The following is a 24,824-nucleotide window of genomic DNA, read 5'->3' on the forward strand; positions in this document are numbered from 1 at the left end:
CAGAGAAAGACAAAAATCATATGATTTCACTCATATGAGGACTTTAAGAGACAAAACAGATGAACATAAGGAAAGGGAAACAAAAATAATATAAAAACAGGGAGGGGGACAAAAGAGACTCATAAATATGGAGAACAAACTGAGGGTTGCTGGAGGGGTTGTGGGAGGGGGGATGGGTTAAATGGGTAAAGGGCATTCAGGAATCTACTGAAATCATTGCTTCACTATATACTAACTAATTTGGATGTAAATTTTAAAAAATAAAAAATAGGGGCACCTGGGTGGCTCAGTTGGTTAAGCGGTAGACTTCGGCTGAGGTCATGATCTCTCAGTCTGTGAGTTCGAGCTCCGCGTCGGGCTCTGTGCTGACAGCTCAGAGCCTGGAGCCTGTTTCAGATTCTGTGTCTCCCTCTCCCTGACCCTCCCCTGTTCATGCTCTGTCTCTCCCTGTCTCAAAAATAAATAAAACGTTAAAAAAATAAAATAAATAAAAAATAAAGTTAAATTACAAAAAAAAAAATAATCATGTGACATGCTAGAAGCATTAGCTCACACTGCAAATGGCAATCACATTGCAATGTATAGATGTATCAAATCAGCACATTGTACACCTTCAACTTACACAATGGTATATGCCAATGATATCTCAATAAATTTAATAAATAAAGGGAAGTTTGAATAAAAAAAGGAATTGGCAGGTGCCTGGGTGGCTCAGTAGGTTGAGTGTCTGACTCTTGATTTCAGCTCAGGTCATGATCTCACAGTTTGTGAGTTCAAGCCCTGCATCAGGCTCTGTGCTGACAGCATGGAACCTGCTTGGGATTCTCTCTCTCTCCTCTCTCTCTGTCCCTCTCCTACTTGTGCTGTCTCTATCTCTCTCAAAATAAATAAATAAGTGGCAAAACGCCATCATATGCTCGTATATATTTTTTTTTAATTTTTTTTAACGTTTATTTATTTTTGAGACAGAGAGAGAGATAGAGCATGAACGGGGGAGGGTCAGAGAGAGAAGGAGACACAGAATCTGAAACAGGCTCCAGGCTCGGAGCTGTCAGCACAGAGCCCGATGCGGGGCTCGAACCCACGAACTGTGAGATCGTGACCTGAGCTGAAGTCGGACGCTTAGCCGACTGTGCCACCCAGGCGCCCCTGTATTTTTTTAATTACAAAAGAAGGCAGAGAGTTTCTATGACAGAGTGGGGAGTGTTCATTGAGAGTGGTCCTTCCAGCCTGGAAACAGCCTCAGAGCCCTTCCTCGTCTGGAAGCCATATTGAGATTCATTGACTATTCACTGAAAGCGAATTGAAAATCAAGAGCCACTCCTTAAGAGGGCTTAACTCAGATCACTACCCCAATCAGGGAAAGTAAAGAGAGAAACGTGTCAGGAGCTTGATCTGCTTCCCCAAAAGGACACTGTGTGACATTGCTGAGAGGATCCAAAATGTTTACATTCAATTTATTATTAGGTTTTTCTCTGTGTTCATATCACATCGGTTTCAAAAAAAATCCTTATTTTAAATAATTTTTAGCATATTTTAAATTCATACTGAATTTTATCTCGATGTAAGACTATAAATTATGAGATTCATCACTCTTCATGTTTCCTTGTCCTCTTCATCTTTTGTGGCATCTGCTAGAATTCTGCAGTCACTTGGTTGGAAAATTGTCTCCAGAGAGAGCAGATTCTAGCTCTCCTACAAGCTGGCAGGTGGCTTTGGTCATTAGGTTGGACCCCGTGAAACTGCCCTTTTTGGTAGGTCAAAAATGGTTGAATGGGATCCAAACTACGTATTTAAACTATGTCTTAGACTCGACATCTGCAAAATGGGTATGATATCATTTCCATCACAGGAATGTTTAAAGAGTACGTGAGCCCTGGCATGCAGTAGGAAATGTTAGGTGGTGGGTGTAGTGGTAGTGCTTTACCTTCTGAAGTCTTTCAGAAGAAGGGAAAGAACCAGATGGCTAGACCTGTCAGCCTACACCCAGGGAGGCTGGAAGCCAAAGAAGGCAACAGATCCAGGCGAATTTCTGAAAGACCGTAACTTGCCCTCTAATAAGTATGTGTCTTGGAATCTGACCCAATCCAATATGTATTTCTTCCTTTGGGGAATGAGCCTTAGAAGAGAGGCTGGGAAATAGGGGGTCTTCTCTCTCCCCAAAAGTCATAGAACTCTACACACCCAGAACCAGAACCAGACTGAAGGCTTATTTCCCAACCCTGCAGATTTCCAGTCTCTGATGCATCTGAGTACAGTACCAGAAAGGAGAGATCTGCCTAGGAGCCTCGCTGGAGGCACCCAACCAGACTGGAATGTATCCAAAAAGTGGCACCAGCTTACATGCGAGTAGGTGATAAGTTCTGACAGTCTATGAAACCCTTAATGTAAACCAGAGAAGGTTATTAAAAGCTATGCTGGTTAACCTCTTAATCTATTCTAAAAGAACAATGCTCAATCCCTTGCAAAAGTCAACAACTGTTATTTGTCTGACGTTACTGGTGCCCGTTGTTAATGAATCCAGTTCTCACATCAACACAGCAAGATGGGTATTCTTATCCCCGCACATGATGCTGTGGCTCAGACCAAGGAAGCAAGTGGCCCAAGGTAGTAGAGTTTTGAGGCCACGTTTGGCTGGTTCCAAAGCATAGACTCATAGCCACTTTGTAAACACTGATTTTCCAGCTTTAAGATGTTTCCCTAAATAATCTCATGAAGTAACAAGTGACAGTATCGTCATTCCAGTGGTATGCTGGCACACTGGCTCTCTGGGGTAGAAACCCTGATTGGAGCATCTGCTGAATTCTATGCTATAAATAATTGCACCCCATGGCCGATTTCGACATAGCGATGCCAGGTGACATTAGGGGATATTTAACGGTGGGCTCCTAGGAGCTGGTGGGAGCTCACCCCAGCCACTGCAGGGTTCCCATTACACCGATGATCAGACCAAAGCTCCAAGACATCAATGTTCTTGTCACAAGGCCACATCATTAATAGCTAATCCTGAATTCGAACGTGTAGCCTCTACAAAAAGGCCTTCGGTTGTTTCTACTTCTCCATCTGTACTTACCATCCTAGGGGAGGGAAAAAGAAAGTGTCACTGCCTAACACATGGTTCAGACCATCTTCTTGACAAGTGGAGTGTTCTTGAAATTTGATTCCCCCCTCCAATATTTTGACACTAATGGGGGTTCTTCATCTGCTGGGTGGGCTGAATTGGAGGGCCCTAGATCAATGAGCTAAGAAATGGGAAGACGGTGGTAGAATTCGAGAATAAGCAGAATTGTCAGCATGTGTGACACAGCCCTAGCCACAGCGATGTCCCAGGCCCCTGTGTGCCAATCCATTCAAATAGAGCCTATTGGGGAGAGTTCTGGGATGTGGCCAGAATTACAGGAAATGGGCTCTATGTCTGGAAATCCTTTGCTACTCCAGAGGGAGAGCCCTGCTTGGATGTGAAGCCAACGATAAAGAACATAGAGCCAACACATAGAGAAAAACCAAATCCTGACACCATCATTGGAGACTGGACACAGGGTCCAAGCCCTGCATGGAGTTAATGCTACCTCTGGACTTTTCAGGTATGTGAACCAGTAAGTTCACTTTGGCCTTAAACTAATTGGATTTAGTGTCCGCAATGTGTGTGTAAAAGGGTTCTCGTTAATGCGGCTTCTCTGGGGAGTCAGGTTCTGGTTGAGATAAACTAGGATTTGGGTTAACATCAAAATGATCTCATGAGCACCACTCTTAGTATTTTGTACAGAATTGCCAGTTGACTTGTCAACGTTTCAGTTCAGAACATTTCCTGGGTAGGAGCCTCTTGGGTTCAGCCAGGGACAAAAATAAATACAGCCCCTAAATGGGCTGGACGGCAGACAAATGAAGTTACAGGATCTCTAAAAATGGAGTCAACTTTAGTCCATTTCTAAGGCAGTGGAACAGAAGGTTTTTAAACCTCCAGAATCAATGATATGTCAGCAAAAGTATTTAGTCGGCTTCCAATGAATGCATCTCACTAGCAGCTCTCTTGGGATCCACCCTATGTCCCCCTACGATACTCTAAGCCAACTTGCACCAAGAACTGGAAGGGCCTTGAGTTCACAGAGCAACACTGACTTGAATTTGAATCCTCTCCTGGCAACTCAGAGTCCTGGTAACAGCGATAATTGATGTTTGCTAACTAGCTCACTTCATACTCTCAGCAACCCATTGAATCGGGTCTTATTATTATCCCCACTTCACAGACAAGGCAAGAGAGCCACGGGGGGGGGGGTAGGTAACTTCCCAAACTCAAACAGCTGGACAGTGGCAGGGTGGGCTCTGAGCCCCAGGCGGTCTGGCTCCAGAGTCTGGTCTCTCAATGTGTGTGCGAGGCAATACGTCAAGACTCGGGGCCCAGGTGGAGTTGAGGGAGGATCTGGTCCAATGTCAAGACCAGACAGATGAAATGACTTCACAAGGTCATTCAGCTACTTCATGGCAACCTCTCCTAGGTTCTTGCCTGTCCAGTTCAAGGTGCTTCTTCGTGGCAAGAGGGATGACAGGGATGTGTTTAGGGCAGGTATGTGGCTACCCCAAGGCCAGGCCAACCAGGACCTTGGAAAGTCTTCCCTTCAGACACGAAATTTAGACAGGGGTGAGGGTCTGTCCACAGAACCCCAGGTTGGGGCCCCCAACATGCCCAGAGAAACTCAGCTCCATGGGGCTCCACCTGGGGCTCCCGAGTGGCTGTTCAGACCACAGCCACCCCTGTACACAATCACTCCTTGGGTCCAGTCCAAGGACTTTGGTTCTCCCAAAGTCTTGTGTTCTCCAAGCGAGAATTCCGACAGGAGTGCCGACGATCTGAGGAATAGAATTACTCTTGATTTCCATGCTCCACCTTGTGAACAGAACCTTTGTCTTGGCCCTTGACCACTGCATGTATGTCTGTGTCCAATCCTGAGGTCTTCCTTTTGCAGGACAAGTGTGGACGCAGAAACCTTCAGGGACAACAGCGCAGGCCCTATTGTGGTGTCATCATGCTGTGACATGAAGTTTTGCTGAGGATGACTTTGGGGGTATTTGGGGCCCATAAGGGTCATGAAAATGAAATTTAATCTATGGCACAATAATATATATCCAGAGGGAGGGAGGACGTTACAGAATTTAACTATAGAAAGCCAGAAGTGCATCATCTTGGGGGATCATTTGTAATTCTCTCACACCCAGGTTTAAAGCGGGGTAGGTAAGAAGCAGCACTGCTCACACCTAATGTTTCTCTGACCACTTAGGTGTGGTTCTTTTCAGGTTGACTTGCCACAGGCCAGTGTCAGTCCAAACAGAGGCTCTTCTGCACAACACGGAGACCAGGACTTGGAGGTGAGTGTGAGTAACTGCTTTCCACCACAAATGCAGTGATTGCACACAGCTTTTTAGCTTCTTCAGGGTAGGGTTCTCACTGGAGACCCTTTTCTTCCATTGTCCATTCAGGGAGAAAAATGGAGACGGAGGTGGGGGATGTTTGAAGGACTGATAGAGCTTGCAGGAAGCCATCAACAGAGATGTCAATGCCTCAAACGTGGTCCAGTTCACATTGACCATGACTTCCAAAGGAGAGCGCTAGACCTATTTCCCTCTGAAATGTTGCATACTTGTCAGAAAATAAGAACAGACCAATTTTCCTAGAGGCAGAACCATCAAATGAAGATTCATTCTGGAAAGATCAAAATCCTTTCCCAGACTCTTGTTCGTCCAGCCTTTCCTGCCGGGTCCCTGCAGAGGGGGAAGCAGTCTCATGGAAGGCAGACACCAAGGGGCCTTGGGCATCCCTGGTAAAGACCTGGGATGGCAGATATAGCCACCAGGGTCCATGTATTGTCTCTTAGTAAGCCTCCCAAGTCCAGTGCCCAGGGAAGATCTCCAGCCCATGGTGCAGTATGGAGAATACCGCTAACACTTGGGACTCGTTCATGGTGTCCAACAGTATGCCAAAGGCCGAAGTCTTCTAGGGAAGAAGCCGGGGGGTGCACATCTGAGTCCCAACCCGATCCTTTAGAGGACAAAGGAAGGGAGGCTAGGCTCAGAAGGGCATGGGAGCCCAATATGACAAAAGAGCACCAACAGGAGAAAGATCCGGAGGAAACAGGATTCCTAGACTCCCAGAAGAACCCAAGACGGCATGGACAGCTGTGTCGTCCACATCCAGCTTGAGATTTTGTCAGTTCACACTTGAGAACCTGGATGTCTTCTGAAATGCAGCCACACGGGTCTACAGGTATACATGTGGCCCTCTGGGGCCATGTGGCTGGGCTGGAGTTGGAGGTCTTGAACAAATGGTTCCCATCAGAAAGGAAGTATTTCTAGAACACAGACTAAGTATAGACCCAGGTCTACTAGGGTCAGACGTAGCAGCTTCCCAGTACGAAGTGACAGGATATTTGTCAGAACAGCTACTAAGGAAAAAATAAAGTTCTAGGAAACCGGACAGTCAACTAATGGTCTGTGGGGACAGGCTCAGACTCTCGAGCCTCGTAAGTACAAACCCTCCAGAGACAGACCTGAAGGGACTGCTGTTTCCTTAGAAGATGGCAAGTCGTTTTATTTAAAAACACTTTAAAATTTTGGAAACAACTCATTTTTTGTGTTATTTTTGAGAGAGAGAGAGAGACAGACAGAGCATGAGTGGGGGAGGGTCAGGGAGAGAGGAATCTGAAGCAAGCTCCAGGCTTCAGGCTCCGAGCTGTCAGCACAGAGCCTGACGCAGGGCTCGAACTCATGAACCGCGAGTTCATGACCTGAGCCGAAGTCGGACACTTAACCGACTGAGCCACCCAGGGGCCCTGGCTCAGGCAGCTCTTGATCTCGGGGTTGTGAGTTCGAGCCCCATGTTGGGTACAGGGATTACTTAAAAAAATAAAATCTTTGAGGGGTGCCTGGGTGGCTCAGTCAGTTAAGCGTCCGACTTCAGCTCAGGTCATGATCTCAGGGTCGTGAGTTCAAGCCCCATACTGGGCTCCATGCTGAATGTGAAGCGTACTTAAAAAATAAAGTCTTTGAAAAAAAAAAAAAAGATCATTTGTTAGACTTGAATAACTCAGAGAGCCATTCACATGTTTCACTGATGGGCTTTTATTAAAATTGCATATAGGTCTCATACTTACACATTTTTTTTTAAAGAACTTCCTTTATGCCTAGTATCAAAATACTACAATTATTTTGTTATATATTAAATATCTTCCTAAAGTCTCAATCATTTCTGTTCCATCCCTCCCCTAGAATCCTTCTTTATCGTGTGTTTGGCGTCTTGAACGTTTCATCTCAGGAAGCGCGTAGAGGTTTGAAAACAAGAAGCCAATGACAAGAATTGACTCGATGTTGCAGACTCTTCTCTGCTGGGCTGTCGAGCTGGCCCACACCCAAATCACTCTCGAGTGTAGGGACTCACGCCCTGGAATTGTTGAAACCAATCAGGTCTTGCCCTGAAATAGTAAGGCTGACCCAACAGCACCCTCTGGTGGCTTGCACGGATAAAAGCACCGAACGGTTCAGGAAAGTATTTGGACATGCTATCTTGGAAATCCAGATGCGGACACCAAAACAAAAAAAACAAAACAAAACTAAACTTATTTTCCGGGGTCCCAAGACAACTGGCTTCCCGGAAGCCCATTCTCCACACACTCGAGCTTCTTACAAGCTGCTCAGTCATGAGAATGCCAGCTTCACACCAAGCTGGAACACGCCATCAAAAGCTGGACTCGGGTAACGTTTTCTTCCGACTCAAGGAAAGAGTGTGGTATTTCACCTTTTGCAAGGTGCCCAAAGGAGTGTGCTCCCCCGGGACAGTCCTCTGGGACGCGCCCAGGGCACTGGCCCTCGTGGACCTGACGGCTTTGCGAGGGAGGCGGAGAGAGCTGGGAGCCGACCATACATCCCTCTCCAAGTGGGTGATGGGGGCTCTGGCCAGGCTCTCCTGAATCCGGGGGGAAGGAGAGGAGCCCCGAGAGTGCTCATCCACAGCCGGGCTCAGCCTGCCGCTCACCAGGGACACTGGGGACGCCTGGGGGGCCACCTCTGGCCTCTCAGATTTGTTCTCCTTCTTGGAAAACACGGACCTCAGAAGGGTGAGGGTCCCCTGGGGGACGTCCCTGCCGTCCACATTAGCCCTCATTCTGATGCGGGTATGCTGGCGGCTCTCTGCACTGTTTCTAGATAATTCTGTGCTGCTCAGCGCCTCTGTGGGGGAGGGTGCTGTGCTGAGGCTTCCTGCCTGGCCACTTCCCTTGCAGTTCGCCGTCTTCTGGCCCTCCGGCCGGGCTCGTTTCTCATTCGGCACTGAGGGCATCACCGTGAGGGGCAGGTCAAACCGTCTGGGGAGCCTGATATCCTGACTCGCATTTTCCTTGGCCTTCCTGGCTGTATTCAGGCCATCTGAGGCTCCGGGGGCTGCACAGGGACTGGGGTGTCCTGAGGGGCAGGGCGCTCGGGCCAGCACTGTCTCACTGGCCGGCCTACCGTCTTCACCCTCAGCGGACTTCCCGTCCTCGCAGGCGGCGCCCGTCAACAGCGGCACGATGGACAGCTTGGTGGATCGGGGCCTCCGCCGGGACTCCAAGTACTCCACCAACTCGACAGATGTACCGGGAGGTTTCTCCCTGGGTCCGAAAGACCAGCGGAGGGGCAAGGTCTTGAAGGCTCCCTGCTTGGCTCTGGAAGGCGCAGGCTCCTTCATGCTGATGCTTCGGCCTCGTACGCCCCGTACCAGACGCCTGGACTCCAGCTCTCCTGTAAGAGACACCAATAGCATCAGTGCCCAAATCCCCCTCCCAGCTGCAAGGCGTGACCATGCCCGCCATCGAACAGACCATGGCTGAGCACCCCTGAAGTATCGGGCACTGTGCTGGCCGTCGGGGACACAGCAGTGAGCAGGACACTGAGGTCCCAGCCCTCGGAAGCATCAATGTTCGCAAACGCTCAGCAAAAGTCCTTCCTTTTCCAGGTTAAATTAGGTGCCTGTACCTTTCAAATGTGAGATTCTCAGATACCCTATCCTGGGCCAAAAGGAAAAATTAATAAATTGTGCGTTTAATTTTATCAGAGCTCCCACTTACATTTGCCTTCTGTGTTCTGCAACCCCTGTGTATGGTTAGAAAGACACATTTCATGTGTAAGAGCTAAACGAGAAACGGAGTCTAGAAAAACAGTGTAATCCAACCTGCAAAAATACATACTTGTGTGCGTGACACACGCATGTGAAAACATACAAACAAGTTTGTAGAAATAACTAAGATGACAAGGTGTCGAGGGGGCCATGGGATGCTGTGTGGCTGATTTTCTTCTTAATTCTTTCCTAAATCTTAACATTTCTAAAGGGAATACACACATAACCAAGGATGTGTGTTTTTTCTTAAGAAACATCAGTTACTAAAACATTTCTATTTACAATAGCATCAGGGGCGCCTGGGTGGCTCAGTCCGTTAAATGTCAGACTTTGGCTCAGGTCATGATCTCCAGATCCATGAGTTGGAGACCCGCATCAGGCCCCGCACTGGTAATGCAGAGCCTGCTTGGAATTCCCTCTCTCTCCTTCCCTCCCCCACTCATGCTGTCTCTATCTCTCCAAAATAAATAAACTTTAAAAAAAATTTTAAAAAAGAGAATAAAATACTTACGAATTAACCAAGGAGGTAAAAGATTTATATAACAAAAACTACAAAACATTAAGAAGAAATTAAAGATGACATAAATGGAAAGACATCCCATGTTCATGGATTGGAAGGCTTAAATATTGTTAAAATGGCAACATTACCCAGAGTGATTGATCTCCAGCTTCAATGCAAATCCCTATCAAAATCCCAACGGGGCTTTTTGCAGAGATGGAAAAATCCATCCTGAAATTCATATGGAATCTCAAGAGACCTCCACAGGCAGTCACAAAAAGACAAATACTGCATGATTCCACCACACAAGGTACCCAGAGTGGTCGTAACCAGAGAGACAGAAAGTACAGAGACGGTTGCCAGGGACTTGGGGATGAGGAGGGTGCGGTGTCATTGTGAAATGGGCAGAGGCTCTCGGATTTACAAGATGAAAAGAGTTACAGCGATGGATGGTGGTGATGGCTACGATACGATGGGAATGTATGGAATACCACTGAAATGTGCACTTGAAAAAGCTTCAAGTGATAAACTTTGTTATAAGTATTTTCACGCAATAATAAAAGTGAAAATAAAAAGAAAATAAAAAAGAAAATACAATAAAAAAATAAAAATAAAAAGTGAAAATAAAAGAAAAGCAACTTGCAGCGTCTGCCTTCATTTATAAGATGCCTGTAATCACAGAGGGAAAGAACCTTCACCTGAAACACACAACCCACATGGTGGAGAGACAGTCTCATGCGTTTAGAGAAAGGCCTGAGGTCAACCCTACAAGCCTTCTGCCCCCAGATGACCGCTTGTATCATGGAGTAGGAGAGCAAGCCCTATACGAGCGAGGACCGTACCACAAATACAGCCCCGGTAAGCAGCACAGCCACCTGGGACGAGCCATGTGCAAAGGGACTTGGGATTGTCAGGGGACAGGCAACAGCTCAGTGTACTCTGGTGGAGAAAGCACAGCGCTGGACACATCAGCCAGGCCCCTGGGGAAGAAATGACCAGGAGGCAGAGTCCCAATGCCCAGCAATGACTGGAGGGGTTGGGCAGCATCTCCGAGGTTCCTGGGGAATTTTACCTTCCACGGATTATTTCCGGTAGTTTTTAATCGCCTACATTTTTTCCCCCCAACTCGGTATTGTTTTCTTTAAAGCATTTCTGTAGCTAGCAATAGACATGGTTTCACCCCAAATATTTTGTAATTTCACTGTCCATGGCCCACCATTAAATCCCCATACCTCGGGAGAATAAAACGTGCTGGGGTCTGAGACACATAAGCAGGTTTTTTGTTTTTCCCTCTTTGCAACCCTGGGAAGGGCAGAAAGCACTGCTTTTCTTAGGAGGATAAAGCTGTGACTTTCGGCTTTTCGAAATGAGGTAACACAGCCGGCGGCCTGGCAGGTGGCGAGGTGGCTTGGCAGTGCGTCCCCTCTTCCCGGATGAAAGGCCTGGGGCCCGGGCCCACGTCACCCCTGCAGCTCCCTTTCACAGGGGCCGCAGATGCCCATGCAAGCCCTTCCTTCCGCCTCTTCCTCGAGATGGCAGCAAGGAGGCACCTTGGCCGCCAGTGTGAGAGCAGAAGGGACGAGTTAAGTGCCCACACTGATGCAGTGTCACCATTCACAAACGTCTCCCTTCCAAGGGGGGGGGAAGTGCTCCCCCTGCTCCTCCCCGGGGGGACCTCCTGGAGGCTGGGAGCCAGAGGCAGAGGTGGCGCTCAGAAATGCCTGAGGGAGGGTACTTCCCTGCCCTGGATGGAATCTGTGGCCTTGCTCATGCCCAGTTGGCTGGAGAACCAGGAAGGAAGGGTCTAGAGCCTTGGGCCACATGGAGGACATGAATGGTCAAGTACTTCCTGAAGGTTATGAGTCCCAGAGCCTGCAGGACAGGCTTCCCAGGTCCTGCGAGGCCTCCTCACACAGATGGCGCCCACGCGGCTGGTGGGCATGGCCCCCACCCAAGGCCCCACCCATGAGTGACTGCAAAGACAGCAGATGCTACCCTGAGAAATGCCCCATCTGTTCCTATGTGGCTTTTTATCCTAGCTAATGAAACCAGGCATCGATCTGACCTCACGATGTGTGCTGTGAGCAAGGGGCGGGCCCCCCCAGCCCTTAGGACAAGACTCCTGGTCCAGTGCTCTCAGCTCTCAGGCTGTACAAGGGTTTCCTCTGACAGCCACCCACTCATGCATTTGACACACATGTAATGAGAGCCCACTGTGTGCCTAGGACGTGTTTTCACCGCTGGGGATAGAGCTGTGGAAAAAAAACACAAAGTGCTTGTCCCTGTGGGGTTCATCAGAAAGCAACAACAAGTGATGTCATGGGATATAGTGCTAAGAGCTATGACGAAGAACGAGGCAGGGTAAGGGGGGTGGGATACAGCGTGGTGACTGCGGAGTGAGGAGAGTGAAAGGGAGAAGGAAGCCACGTGGAGATGGGGGAAAACAGCCGCCAGGTAGAGGAAACAGCAAGTGCAAAGGCCCTGAGGCACAAGTGAGCTTGGTGGGTCAGGGAAGCAGCAGAGAGACCACCGTGGCTGTAACCAAGGGAGAAAAGGTTCCCCAAGAGGCTCTTCATCTGCTGACTCCTTCTCTGTATTTGGAGGCATCTCTTTCTCTGGTTGAAGTCTGACCCCCTGACTTTCCTCTGGACCCTAGAGGGTAAGGACAAGCTCTTCAGCTGGGCTGAGCTTTGTCCACCTCTGAGAGTAAGCCAGTAGGACGAGGCTGGTGAGGGGAAAGGCTGCCTCGGGGGCCAAGGCCACCGCCCCTTCTATCGCTCCAAGAATCACCTTCGCTCAGGAGGGCGTGGAGGGGAGCCCCAATGGGCAAACGCAGAAGAAGACGACAGCACACATATTCTCTGATCCAATAGTCAGAGAATAAACAGAACCATCAGAAGAGGCCCCTAATAAACTGGCACCACCAGAAGAAATGGACAAAAGATAAGCTCTCAGGGAGATTCAAATACAGAGCAGGAGAGGACTGAAAAATGTCTTCCGGGTCTTACAATTCAGTAAATGCATTGGAGGCACGGAGGGTCATATTTGAGACTCAAATTAGTGGCCGAAAAGATACAGGGAAAGGCAGTATCTCGCACCTGAGAGCCAAGTGACAGAGAGAAGTCACAGGGAAAAGCGAGAAGACACAGAGAACGGACCCAGGGGAGCCACCAGGCAAATGACAGAAATCTGAACAGTCAGAGAGACGATAAACCAAACAACACCACCCTGAAGAAAAGCCTGCATCACATAATCAACAATAGCCAAAGTATGGAAAGAGCCCAAACGTCCATCCACGGATGAGTGGGTAAAGAAAATGTGGTCTATATATACAATGGAGCATTACTCGGCAATCATAAAGAATGAAATCTTGCCATTTGCCAACAACGTGGATGGAACTGGAGGGTATTATGCTGAGCCAAGTAAGGCATAGGAAGATAAATATCGTATGATTTCACTCATATATGGAATTTAAAAAATTTTTTTAACATTTATTTTAGAGAGAGACAGAGTGTGAGCAGGGGAAGGGACAGAGAGAGGAGACACAGAATCCGAAGCAGGCTCCAGGCTCTGAGCTGTCAGCACAGAGCCCGACGCGGGGCTCGAGCCCACGAACTGTGAGATCATGACCTGAGCCGAGGTCGGATGCTTAACCGACTGAGCCATCCAGGCGCCCCTCGTACAAGGAATTTAAGAAACAAAACAGATGAACATAGGGGATGGAAGGAAAAATAAGATAAAAATAGAGAGGGAGGCAAACCATAAGAGACTCTTAAATACAGAGAACAAAACTGAGGATTGCTGGAGGGGAGGCGGGTAGGGGGCTGGGTAGTAAAGAGGGCACTTGTTGGGATGAGCACAGGGTGTCATATGTAAGTGATGAATCACTAAATTCTACTCCTGAAATCATTATTACACTATATGTTAACTAACTTGGATTTAAACAAAATTTTTAAATTAAAAATAAATAGGAAGGAGGGAGGAAGAAGGAAGGAAGGAAGAAGAGAAAGAAAAAGGAAAGGAGAGAGGAAGGAAAGAAGGAAGAAAGGAAGAAAGGAAGGAAGAGAAAGAAAGATAAAGAAAGAAAGAAAAGAAAAGAAAAGAAAAGAAGGAAAAGAAAAGAAAAGAAAAGAAAAGAAAGGAAGCCTGCATCTGTAGCCTGAAAGGTTCTGGGGGTTCTAGGAAGCGTTGATGAACAAAAACACAGACCCAGGCATATACTAGTGTTGTTTCTAAATTCCAAGGTCAACCACAAATTCTCAAAAGCTTCCAGACAGAAAGGACAAGTGACTCTCACATGAAAAAAGGAAAAAAAAAAAAAAAAAAAGCACTTCTCACCTGCAACCCTGGGGCTTGGCAGACCGTGGGAAAACATCTACAGACACCGGAGAGAGAAGGAAGGACTTCAGTCCAAGAGCCCTCCAACCAGCCAAGCTGCCATTCACTCCCCGGTGAAAGAAAATATTTGTGGCCACGCATCCCCCATCCCCGAAAAGAACTCTGACCAAACACTAAAGAATCAGAACCCAGACCTCAAGACAGAGGGGAACAGAAAGAAGACAGACGGGGGGTGTTCAATGGCGGCTGCCATAGGGGGACCATCCACCTGCAACAGGGCAGGTGGTCCCAGGACGGGGAATATGCAGTGACGTGAGCATGTTTGGGATCTGGAAAGGCACGGCACTCAGAGCCTGAAACCCTCTCAGAGAAGCTGAGAGCTTGGGATCCAGGGGAGGGGAGGGGAGGTTCTAAAACAGACCAGGGGGCACCTGTGGGGCTCAGTCAGTTAAGCGTCCAAATTTGGCTCAGGTCATCTCACGGTTTGTGAGTTCGAGCCCCGGGTCAGGCTCAGCGCTGACTAGTGCAGAGCATGCTTGGGATTCTCTCTCTCTGCCCAACCCTGCCTCCCCCCACCCCCCACTGCCCAACTCACGCTTTCTCTATCTCTCTCTCTCTCAAAATAAATAAACTTAAAAAAAATAAATACGGGCTCCTGGGTGGCTCAGTTAGTTAAGCATCCAACTTCTGCTCAGGTCATGATCTCACGGTTTGTGGGTTCGAGCCCCGCGTTGGGCTCTGTGCTGACAGCTCAGAGCCTGGAGCCTGCTTCTGATTCTGTGTCTCCCTCTCTTTCTGCCCCTCCCCTGCTTGTGCTCTGTCTCTCTCAAAAATAAATAATAGGAAGGAAGGAAGGAAGGAAGGAAGGAAGGAAGGAAGGAAGGAAGGAAGGAAGGAAGGTTAAAAAATAAAACAGACCAGAGGGACACTAAAAGCATTTCAAAGCACTCGCTTTGCAGGGGTGGGGGTGGGAGGGATAACATGGAGACATCTTGCTGGGGGGAAGGACAGCAGGCAGGCACGAAGGGAATAGCTTGGCTTCTCATATCCATATAATAGGAAAATGCATTTACACATTGGGAAGGATAAGTAACAATTAATGCTAAGCTAATCCGTCAGAGAAAGACAAATACCACAGGACTTCACTCATAGGTGGAATTTAAAATACAAAACAGACAGGGGTGCCTGGGTGGTTTAGTGGTTGACTGTCTGACTTCAGCTCAGGTCATGATCTCACTGTTCATGAGTTCGAGCCCCGCGTCGGGCTGTGTGCTGACAGCTCAGAGCCTGGAGCCTGCTTCAGATTCTGCATCTCCCTCTCTCTCTAACCTTCTCCCGCTCACACCCTGTGTCTCTCTCTCTCAAAAATAAATAAACATTAAAATAAATAAGTAAATAAAATACAAAGCAGATGAACATAGGGGAAGGGAAGCAAAAATAATATAAAAACAGGGAGGGGGACAAAACATAAGAGACTTTTTTTTTTAATTTTTTTTTTCAACGTTTATTTATTTTTGGGACAGAGAGAGACAGAGCATGAACGGGGAAGGGTCAGAGAGAGAGGGAGACACAGAATCAGAAACAGGCTCCAGGCTCTGAGCCATCAGCCCAGAGCCCGACGCGGGGCTCGAACTCACGGACCGTGAGATCGTGACCTGGCTGAAGTCGGACGCTTAACCGACTGCGCCACCCAGGCGCCCCAAGAGACTCTTAAATACAGAGAACAAACAACAAACTGAGGGTTGCTGGGGTGGCTGTAGGTGGGGGGATGGGCTAGATGGGGGAGGGGCATTGAGGAGGGCAATTGTTGGGATGAGCCCTGGGCGTTATATGTAGGGGGATGAATCACTGGAATCTACTCCTGAAACCATTATTGCACTCACTATATGCTATCTAACTTGGATGTAAATTTAAAAAATTAATTAAAAAAAAAAAAACCCAAGATGGAAAAGAACAGAACTTCCAAACAAAGGGGGGAAAAAAGAGAGAGCAAAGACCAATGAGATCGACTCAGTAAAAAACAAGGAAAAAGGAAAAAAAGAAACAATAGTAAAAAAGTGTTTTAACGAAACAAAATCAAGTTTAGGGTTGTTACTGATGAGGGAGGCTGAGGTGGGCTGAGGACAAAATACAAGCTAGCACACCCCCCCCCCCCCCTCCATCAGCCCTCCTGGCAGGTGGGACGTGTGAGATATTCCCCAGGCTCTGCTAGAGGCAAAAACCACCTTAGCTTGACCATAGCCAGGCCTTCAGGATCCTGAGAGTCGTTAGCATATGAAAATCTCACCGGAAACTTCCCTTGGACTTGACCTCCCCCAATTCCCAAATGTATAACCCTTCTCTCCACAGGGTCTGGGACAGCTCTTCTGGCCCACGGGTCCTGTCTCCATGCTTTAATAAAATCACTTTTTTTGCACCAAAGATGTCTTCAAGAATTCTTTCCTGGCCATCGGCTCCGGATGCCCTATCACCCCAAAACCTCATCAGTTACATCAAAAACGGATGGGCTGGGGCGCCTGGGTGGCTCAGTAGGTTAAGCGTCCTACTTCGAACTAGGTCATGATCTCGCTGTTCCCGAGTTCCAGCCCCACATCGGGCTCTGTACTGACAGCTCAGAGCCTGGAGCCTGTTTCGGGTTCTGTGTCTCCCTCTCTCTCTGACCCTCCCCCGGTCATGCTCTGTCTCTTTCAAAAATAAATATTAAAAAAAAAATTAAAAAAAAAACAGATGGGCTGAATGCTCCCCTTGTTAAGACAGGCTCTTGATTTTGACATTCAAAAAAATAATAATAATAATAATAAAACCACAACATATTGGGGCGCCTGGGTGGCTCAGTCGGTTGAGCGTCCAACTTCAGCTCAGGTCACGATCTCGCAGTCCGTGGGTTCGAGCCCCGCGTCGGGCTCTGGGCTGATGGCTCAGAGCCTGGAGCCTGCTTCTGATTCTGTGTCTCCCTCTCTCTCTGCCCCTCCCCTGTTCATGCTCTGTCTCTGTCTCAAAAGTAAATAAACGTTAAAAAAAAAATTAAAAACTTGCAGAAGTCAGGTGTTTTTACATCCTTCTCCTTGGAGAGCTTCTCCTGACACCTGTCCCCGATTACAGAAGATGCAGTCCCCTTCAATATTCCTTGGATCCAGCCCTTTTGGTCCAAATGCCTTCCCCATTCCCACATCCCATAACTAGGGCTACTGGAAGGATGAAGTCCCCAAGCTGTCAGGGTTTCTCTCCAGAGGCCTGCTTGGCATTTGGCAGGGACAATTCTGTCCTGAAACGACACCGTCTCTGGTCCTGCCCGCTGGGGACTACGTGCTACTTAGTCCCCTGTACTCGTGTTGACGGTGACAAAACTCTCCCCCAAACCCAGGGGGAGATTGGGTGGTACCCACCCCCCCACGGAGACTTATATGCTGGAGCCGGATGTTGCCCAGGCTGACCGCTAACAAGAAAACGAGGCTGGGTTTTCAACCACCTCAACAGGCTCCAAAGCCCACCACCATTTTAGTCAAACGTCAAGAGGGAATGCTCCCTTTGGAAGCAAGGCTCTTGCGGGGTCTGCACGGCATGATCTCCAGTTTGGAATTTATAGCTAGCAGCCACAGAGGCAGGATGCCCGCAGCCAGAGGGAGCGGGGTCTGTCTGCACCCCTCGCTTCTCCAAGGAGGCGAGCTTGCACCTGGGGACTTCCCAGCCTCGGCTTTCTCCTCTGCAAAAGGGCTTTTCGTTTCACCCTCTTGGAGATGCTGATGACCAGACGGAGAAGTAAAATGCCGGCCAGGGGCTGGGATAAACTTATTCGTCCATATTCCTTCCCCTCCCGCCCTAGTGCTGTCTCTTGGGGAGTGGTGGCAGGGAGGGGGGTGGTTCTCTGAAGCTGTGCCTGACTCCGGGCTGAGTACCATGTTGAAAAGCTGGGCCATCTTTTAAAGTTGCCTCCCAGTTGGGGCGCCTGGGTGGCTCAGTCGGTTGGGCGTCTGACTTCGGCTCAGGTCATGATCTCGCGGTTTGTGAGTTCAAGCCCACGTCGGGCTCTGTGCTGACGGCTCGGAGCCTGGACCCTGCTTCAGATTCTGTGTCTCCCTCTCCCTCTGCCCCTCCCCTGCTCATGCTCTGACTCTGTCTTTCGATAATAAATATTAAAAAAAAAAAATTTTAAAGTTGCCTCCCAGTGGAGGCGTGAAATACACTTCCCCCCGGGAGAACTGAGACGTGGCCTAAGGTTCCAGGCCACTGGAACAGAACTGGGATGGATTTATGAGCGTGTCAGAGGCTCATGCTGATGGGGTGGACAAGCTTGGGAAAGAATGCCTTTGGTGTGTGTGTGTGTTCACCAGATGCTGCCTCGATGTGCATCATGAGAGGGGAAAAGGAAAGTCCAGAGACAGGGTGGGTCAGAACATAACACGTTAAACACTTGGCTTCCACAAAAAAAACAAAAAACAAAAACGCACTCTAAGGAAATCAGACACATGTCATAGGCACGTAGAGACGCTCCAATCAGTATTCTTTCTAACTGTGAAACACTGGGAGCCAAGATGCCAAGCCCTAAGGAACAGTTAACCCAACTGGGACACATAAACCATCATGAAACAGAGTGTTGGATTCAAAGATGCTCTAAAACCACCTGTAGCCTCAAGATTGTATCATCACATGCATTCACTCACAAAAACGTAACAAGAGCCTGCTACATGTCAGGTGCCCTGTTGGCCACTTTGATACAACGGTGACACAACGTATAAAGATGTAAATAGCTGATGAATGAACACATAGGCTACGCCCAGGTACAATCTCACTCCCAGATACCCTCGTGCAGACGAACGCACGACAAAAACATGTGAGCAAAGATGCGCACAGCAGGACCACTGGTGACAGCCCACACCAGAAACTACCCCAGTATCCAACCACAAGAGAATACGTAAATAAAATATGAACTCTTCTTATAACGTGGGGGCAGTCTTACAGGGATTTCTACAGCATCACCAAGGAACTTAAGAATCTGTAAATCGAGGGGCACCTGGGTGGCTCAGTCGGTTAAGTGTCCGACTTCAGCTCAGGTCATGATCTCGCGGTGAGTTCAATCCCCGCGTCGGGCTCTGTGCTGATAGCTCAGAGCCTGGAGCCTGTTTCGGATTCTGTGTCTCCCTCTCTCTCTGACCCTCCCCCGGTCATGCTCTGTCTCTCTCTGTCTCAAAAATAAATAAATGTTTAAAAATAATTAAAAAAAAAAAAAAGAATCTGTAAATCGAGCCCCACGTCGGGCACTGCACTGACAGCTCAGAGCCTGGAGCCTGTTTCGGATTCTGTGTCTCCCTCTCTCTCTGACCCTCCCCTGGTCATGCTCTGTCTCTCTCTGTCTCAAAAATAAATAAATGTTTAAAAAAAAAATTAAAAAAAAAAAAAGAATCTGTAAATTGAGCCCCACGTCGGGCACTACACTGACAGCTCAGAGCCTGGAGCTTGCTTCGGGTTCTGTGTGTGTCTCTCCCTCCCTCTCTGCTCCTCCCCCACTCACTCTCTCTACATATCTCAAAAAAAAATGAATAAACATTAAAAAAAAAAAAAGAATCTGTAAATTTGTAACTCAAGGTGCTTCCCCTGATGATCAAGCCAAACTTTTCCAGATCGGCCTCTGAGATCGATTTCAGCCCATCCACGAGCCCACAGGAAAAAAGGAAGTGGTTCTTCCCACCCCACCCACCGTGCTTTCTTTCCCAAATCCCTGCTTTTGGTGTTTACTGACCATCATCAACAGTCAACAGACGACAATGTCTCTGTCTGTCTATCTGCGTCTGTCTCTCATGGGAACTTAGACGTCTGTGCAGAGAACTTTAGGTGGCTGAGTTATTTCCAGGGCTGTTTTTTTTTTTTTTTTTTTTACCAATGGAATAAAGCCACACACAACATACATTAATTTAAATTTTTTTTTCTCAACGTGTTTATTTATTTTTGGGACAGAGAGAGACAGAGCATGAACGGGGGAGGGGCAGAGAGAGAGGGAGACACAGAATCGGAAACATGCTCCAGGCTCTGAGCCATCAGCCCAGAGCCTGACGCGGGGCTCGAACTCACGGACCGCGAGATCGTGACCTGGCTGAAGTCGGACGCTTAACCGACTGCGCCACCCAGGCGCCCCAACAACATACATTAATTTAAACAGATATGGTGCTGAGCAAAGGAAACCGAACAGGAAAATATATGTACTGTATGACTCCGTTTACATCAAGTTCCGACACAGGCAAGACTGATCTATGGCATCAGAAGTCAGAGTAATAGTCCCCCCCCTCTGGAAAGGAGGGAAACAGTAACGACTGAGAGAGATACAAGGGGGTAGGGAGGGCCTGCAACGTTCTATTTCGTAATCTGGGTGATGGTTATGTGGATGTGTACATTTTAGGATAATTCATTAGATGTGCATTTGTGATTAACACACTTCTCTGTATATATATCATACCTACATTAAAAAGATCTTACTTTTTTATTTGAGAGAGAGAGAGAGAGAGAGAGAGAGAGAGAATGAACAGGGGAGGGGTAGAGAGAGAGAGAATCCCAAGCAGGCTCTGCACTGTCACTGCAGAGCCCGATGTGGGGCTCGATCTCACGAACCCTGGAATTATGACCTGAGCCGAAATCAAGAGCTGGATGCTTAACCGACTGAGCCACCCGGGCGCCACCGAAAAATCTTATTTTAAAAGCTAATTCAGGAGCTAAGAGGACACACGGAAACTGTAAGTAATTAGTACGTGCTGGTGCTTTCTGAGCAAAGGGGCGCACAGGCATGCGCACGCGTGCTCTGAGATTTTCCGGACGGACTGTTTCTGTAGTTATCCCCTGCCTTTCTTGCACCACCATTATTTTCTCCCTCTAGGGAGAGGATCACCTGAATCCTAACTGGATCGTCCGGAGGCCAACGTGCTCTATGTCCCAGAAGAAAATATAAACACGCGCTGCCGTCATCTCGGCCTCTCTCTGGCTCAGATGACCACAGTCAGCACCCCAACCTGGCCTCCCACCCTTGTCCCGCCCCCTTGTGACGGAGTCCCAGAGCAGACTTGGTGAAAATATAAATCCCAGCTCAGAATTCCCCAATAGTTACTCACTGCCCTGGGGGCCAAAAGCCAACTTTGTACCACGAGCCAAAGGCGCGCTGAGCCCCGGTCCGTTGATCTCTAGCTGTCTTCTCTGGCCACTGCTCCCATCCCTCTGCCTCTCACACGCATCCCACACTCACCCCCACCTCGGAGCTCCCCTGCCTGGAGCACATGCCCAACCTTCTCCACCACTCCCTCTCTGTCTCTCAGGTGTCTGCTCCAAAGCTGTCACTGCAGAAGAACCTTCCCCACCCGCCCTGTTCTAACGAGGCCCCTGCGTCCTTTCTCTCCCACCCCCAGCCTGGATTCCTCTGATGGTCTACCTCCCCTTGTCCCTGCTTTATACCAGGTCGTTACACGCATCTACTGGTTTACGTGTTATCTTCCCCATCAGACGGCACGCTCCAGGGAGCGGAGAAAGAACGTACCTGCGGCTGGAAGGCAGCGGGCAGGGGAGGAGGCGGAGGGAGAGGGCAGGTCACAGAAGACCCCATAGGAGACATGGATGTCTCTCCTAACGACGGGCACTTTTTTTCAAAAATTTTAATGCTTATTTTTTGAGAGAGAGAGAGACAGAGCATGAGTGGGAGAGGGGCAGACAGAGAGGGAGACACAGAATCCGAAGCAGGCTCCAGGTTCTGGGCTGTCGGCACAGAGCCCAACACGGGGCTCGAACTCACGAGCCGTGAGATCATGACCTGAGCCGAAGTCGGACGCTCAACCTACTGGGCCACCCAGGTGCCCCATTTATTTATTTATTTTTTAGTTTTAAATGTTTATTTGAGAGAGAGAGAGAGAGAGAACGAGTGGGGAGGGGCAGAGAGAGAGGGAGACACAGAATCTGAAGCAGGCTCCAGGCTCCAAGCTGTCAGCACAGAGCCCAACACGGGCTCGAACTCACGAGCCGTGAGATGATGACCTGAGCCGAAGTTGGGTGCTCAACCAACTGAGCCCCCCAGGCGCCCCTGACAGACACCTTCACACTCAAAGCCGAGGAGCAGAGGCCGTTAAGGCAAGTGAAAATAGAATCGGCCAATCTTACCGACACGATAGGACATACCCTTTTCCTGATTGGAGAGGCCGTTGGTGAAGACGGGAGGGTCAGGCGCCGGGGGCCGGGAGGGGCCGGGGCTGGAGCTCCAGGACAGCAGGCTCCCCCTCGCACTGCTGTTACTGCTCCCGAGTCGAAGGAGCCAGTGATCCGAGAAGGAGGAGCTGGTGGAACCTGTAGGACACAGAGAGGAAAGGCTGGACCCAGCCCCACCCCGTCGGGGGTCCCCAAAGGAGCTTCCGGAAGCCAGAGGGGAGGCTGGACCCAGCCCCACCCCGTCGGGGGTCCCCAAAGGAGCTTCCGGAAGCCAGAGGGGAGGCTGGACCCAGCCCCACCCCGTCGGGGGTCCCCAAAGGAGCTTCTGGAAGCCAGGCTCCCACCCCCCCGAGCCCCGGGATGGTACAACCCAAGCAGAATCACACAAGCCAAAGTCATGACCAGAGGAGAAACCCGCTACGGATTAGCACGTGACCAAGCTGAAAATTTAGGGAAAGGCATTTGGGCACCGAAAGGTCAGCGTGTTGATGAGTTCTGAAATGCTTTTCCTGGGGTGCCTGGGGGGCTCAGTCCGTGGGGCGGCCAACTCTTGGTTTCAGCTCAGGTCGTGATCTCACAGAGCATCCAGCTCTGTACTGACAGTGCAGAGCCTGCTAGGGATTCTCTCTCTCTCTCTCCCCCCTTCATTTCCCAAAAAATAAATAAAAAAATAAAATAAAAATAAAAATAAAAACTTAAAAAAAAAAGTTTTTCCTGACATTACTTGCCATCATCTCTAGTTTTCTAAACAGGCTAGGTTTTCCACTCGTTCTATCTTCTTTAAGAGAAAGGCAGGCAGGGTGCCTGGGGGGCTCAGTCAGTTAAGCGGCCAACTTCGGTCGAGATCAGGTCATGATCTCACGGTCCGTGAGTTCGAGCCCCGCATCAGGCTCTGTGCTGACAGTTCAGAGCCTGGAGCCTGTTTCGGATTCTGTGTCTCCCTCTCTCTGACCCTCCCCCGTTCATGCTCTGTCTCTCTCTGTCTCAAAAATAAATAAATGTTAAAAAAATTTAAAAAAAAGAGAGAAAGGCAGGCTTTGCATTAGGGTTTAGACCTCCTGGGGCATTTTGGTTTAATTTGCCTGCCTTCCAATAATTATTAGGAAGAACATAGAGGCAATTAAAACGAACAAACAAAAAAAGCTCTCCCATCCCAAAGATAAGGATAGGATTGCAGAGTGAAACAAATCACATAAAAAGGTCAACTTTGATCCTTTTTAAAAATTTCCTGCAGGGGCGCCTGGGTGGCGCAGTTGGTTAAGCGTCCGACTTCAGCCAGGTCACGATCTCGCGGTCCGGGAGTTCGAGCCCCGCGTCAGGCTCTGGGCTGACGGCTCAGAGCCTGGAGCCTGTTTCCGATTCTGTGTCTCCCTCTCTCTCTGCCCCTCGCCCGTTCATGCTCTGTCTCTCTCTGTCCCAAAAATAAGTAAACGTTGAAAAAAAAAATTAAAAAAAAAAAATTTCCTGCAGACTTCCAAGTCTGAGGTTGTTTACTAGATGTGTCTCTGGAGGGGGTTAAGCAGCTACCTTTCCCGCTGAGACCCGGAGTCCCTAATAACCGCCCCGCCCTTTCTAATAGGACGGACACAGGAATATGTCACACAAGCTTAATTATAAAGGCTGGCTCGATACAAGGGAGCCTGGAAACCTGAAATCCCAAAACCACCAAGAGTCACCTGCTGTGAAATTATTATTCGTATTCTTTTCCCCTTGGGTTTTACCGTGTGCATTGCACATCCCTACCAATGGGAACCCACGTCTCCAAGCAGCAGTCAGATCTCCCCCTTCCAGACCCATGCCTACCTCTCCTGGTCCTTGATGTGTGACAGGGAACCTCCCCAGTGCCCCTCTCCTTGCGGGGGGACAGCACGTACCTCTCATGGAACCGCTGGCTGACCAGGGGGGGATGCTGTTCCGTTTCTGATAAAACAGGATGTAAGCCCCTCGCGTACTGACCTCATCTTCCGGGAGCGGTTCCACTGTGCTGTCATCAAAACTGTACCACTGGCCGTCCAGAGAGTTCCGGCAGTAGGCTGCAAAAGTCCAAAACCCCCGTGCCAGTTATTGGAGCCCCTTCAAAACAGAAAGGCGTTTCTTGCCAGCACAGCTGAAAAACGGACGTGTTTGTAACAGAGTGGGAAAGATCGGCGTCCGTTTTGGGCCAGAAGTGAGTTCTGTGGAATCAGAAAGATCAATCAGTTACACACCCAGCTGCTCACTGATAAAAAGCGTGCCGTTACTCTGAGTTTGAATCCTTACGTTAGAACCCCTGCTCGGGCAAAAGCTCCGGTAACAGGGAGCCCCGAATTATTTAGCCAGACGATAATGTCCCCATTCGCCCTGCTCCTTGAGAAGTTTCGAGATGCACATCTCTGATTCAGTATGCCACTGAAAACAACGCTTTTGGGATTATGGTATGCTTCTTTCCTGCCTAAGAACTAAAGCAAAACATTTAGGAAAATGTCCATAAGTAAGATTCTTACCACCTTTGAAACAATTGTGACAAAACATTCTTTTCCTTTCCCTCCACATCTCAGTGAAAGGTACCATCACCCAAGAATACAGGGTCAGCCCACTTTTCTGCACTGAGCCACATAGCAAATAGCTTAGGCTTTACAGATCACATATGGCCAGTCTCTGCGTGCATATATATATATGTATGTATACACACAT

The 24,824-nt window shown here is 48.8% G+C and overlaps 1 protein-coding gene across 2 annotated transcripts in view; it reads right to left on the reverse strand.

The window, feature by feature from the left end:
• Nucleotides 1-7,726: 7,726 nt before the first annotated feature.
• USP43 (ubiquitin specific peptidase 43) overlaps nucleotides 7,727-24,824 on the reverse strand; it is a 61,909-nt gene continuing 44,811 nt past the window's right edge. For both annotated transcript variants that reach the window (XM_047090118.1, XM_047090117.1), the window contains exons 13-15: nucleotides 24,026-24,184; nucleotides 22,125-22,289; nucleotides 7,727-8,766 (exon numbers count right to left, since the gene is read on the reverse strand). In XM_047090118.1, coding sequence (XP_046946074.1) covers nucleotides 7,727-8,766; nucleotides 22,125-22,289; nucleotides 24,026-24,184 — 1,364 coding nt within the window. The remainder of the gene's footprint in view (nucleotides 8,767-22,124; nucleotides 22,290-24,025; nucleotides 24,185-24,824) is intronic.

The sequence above is a fragment of the Lynx rufus genome, unplaced genomic scaffold, assembly GCF_022079265.1.
Source record: "Lynx rufus isolate CCGP_SWC_20201006 ecotype Redwood Valley unplaced genomic scaffold, mLynRuf1.p SCAF_28, whole genome shotgun sequence".
Taxonomy (NCBI): domain Eukaryota; kingdom Metazoa; phylum Chordata; class Mammalia; order Carnivora; family Felidae; genus Lynx; species Lynx rufus.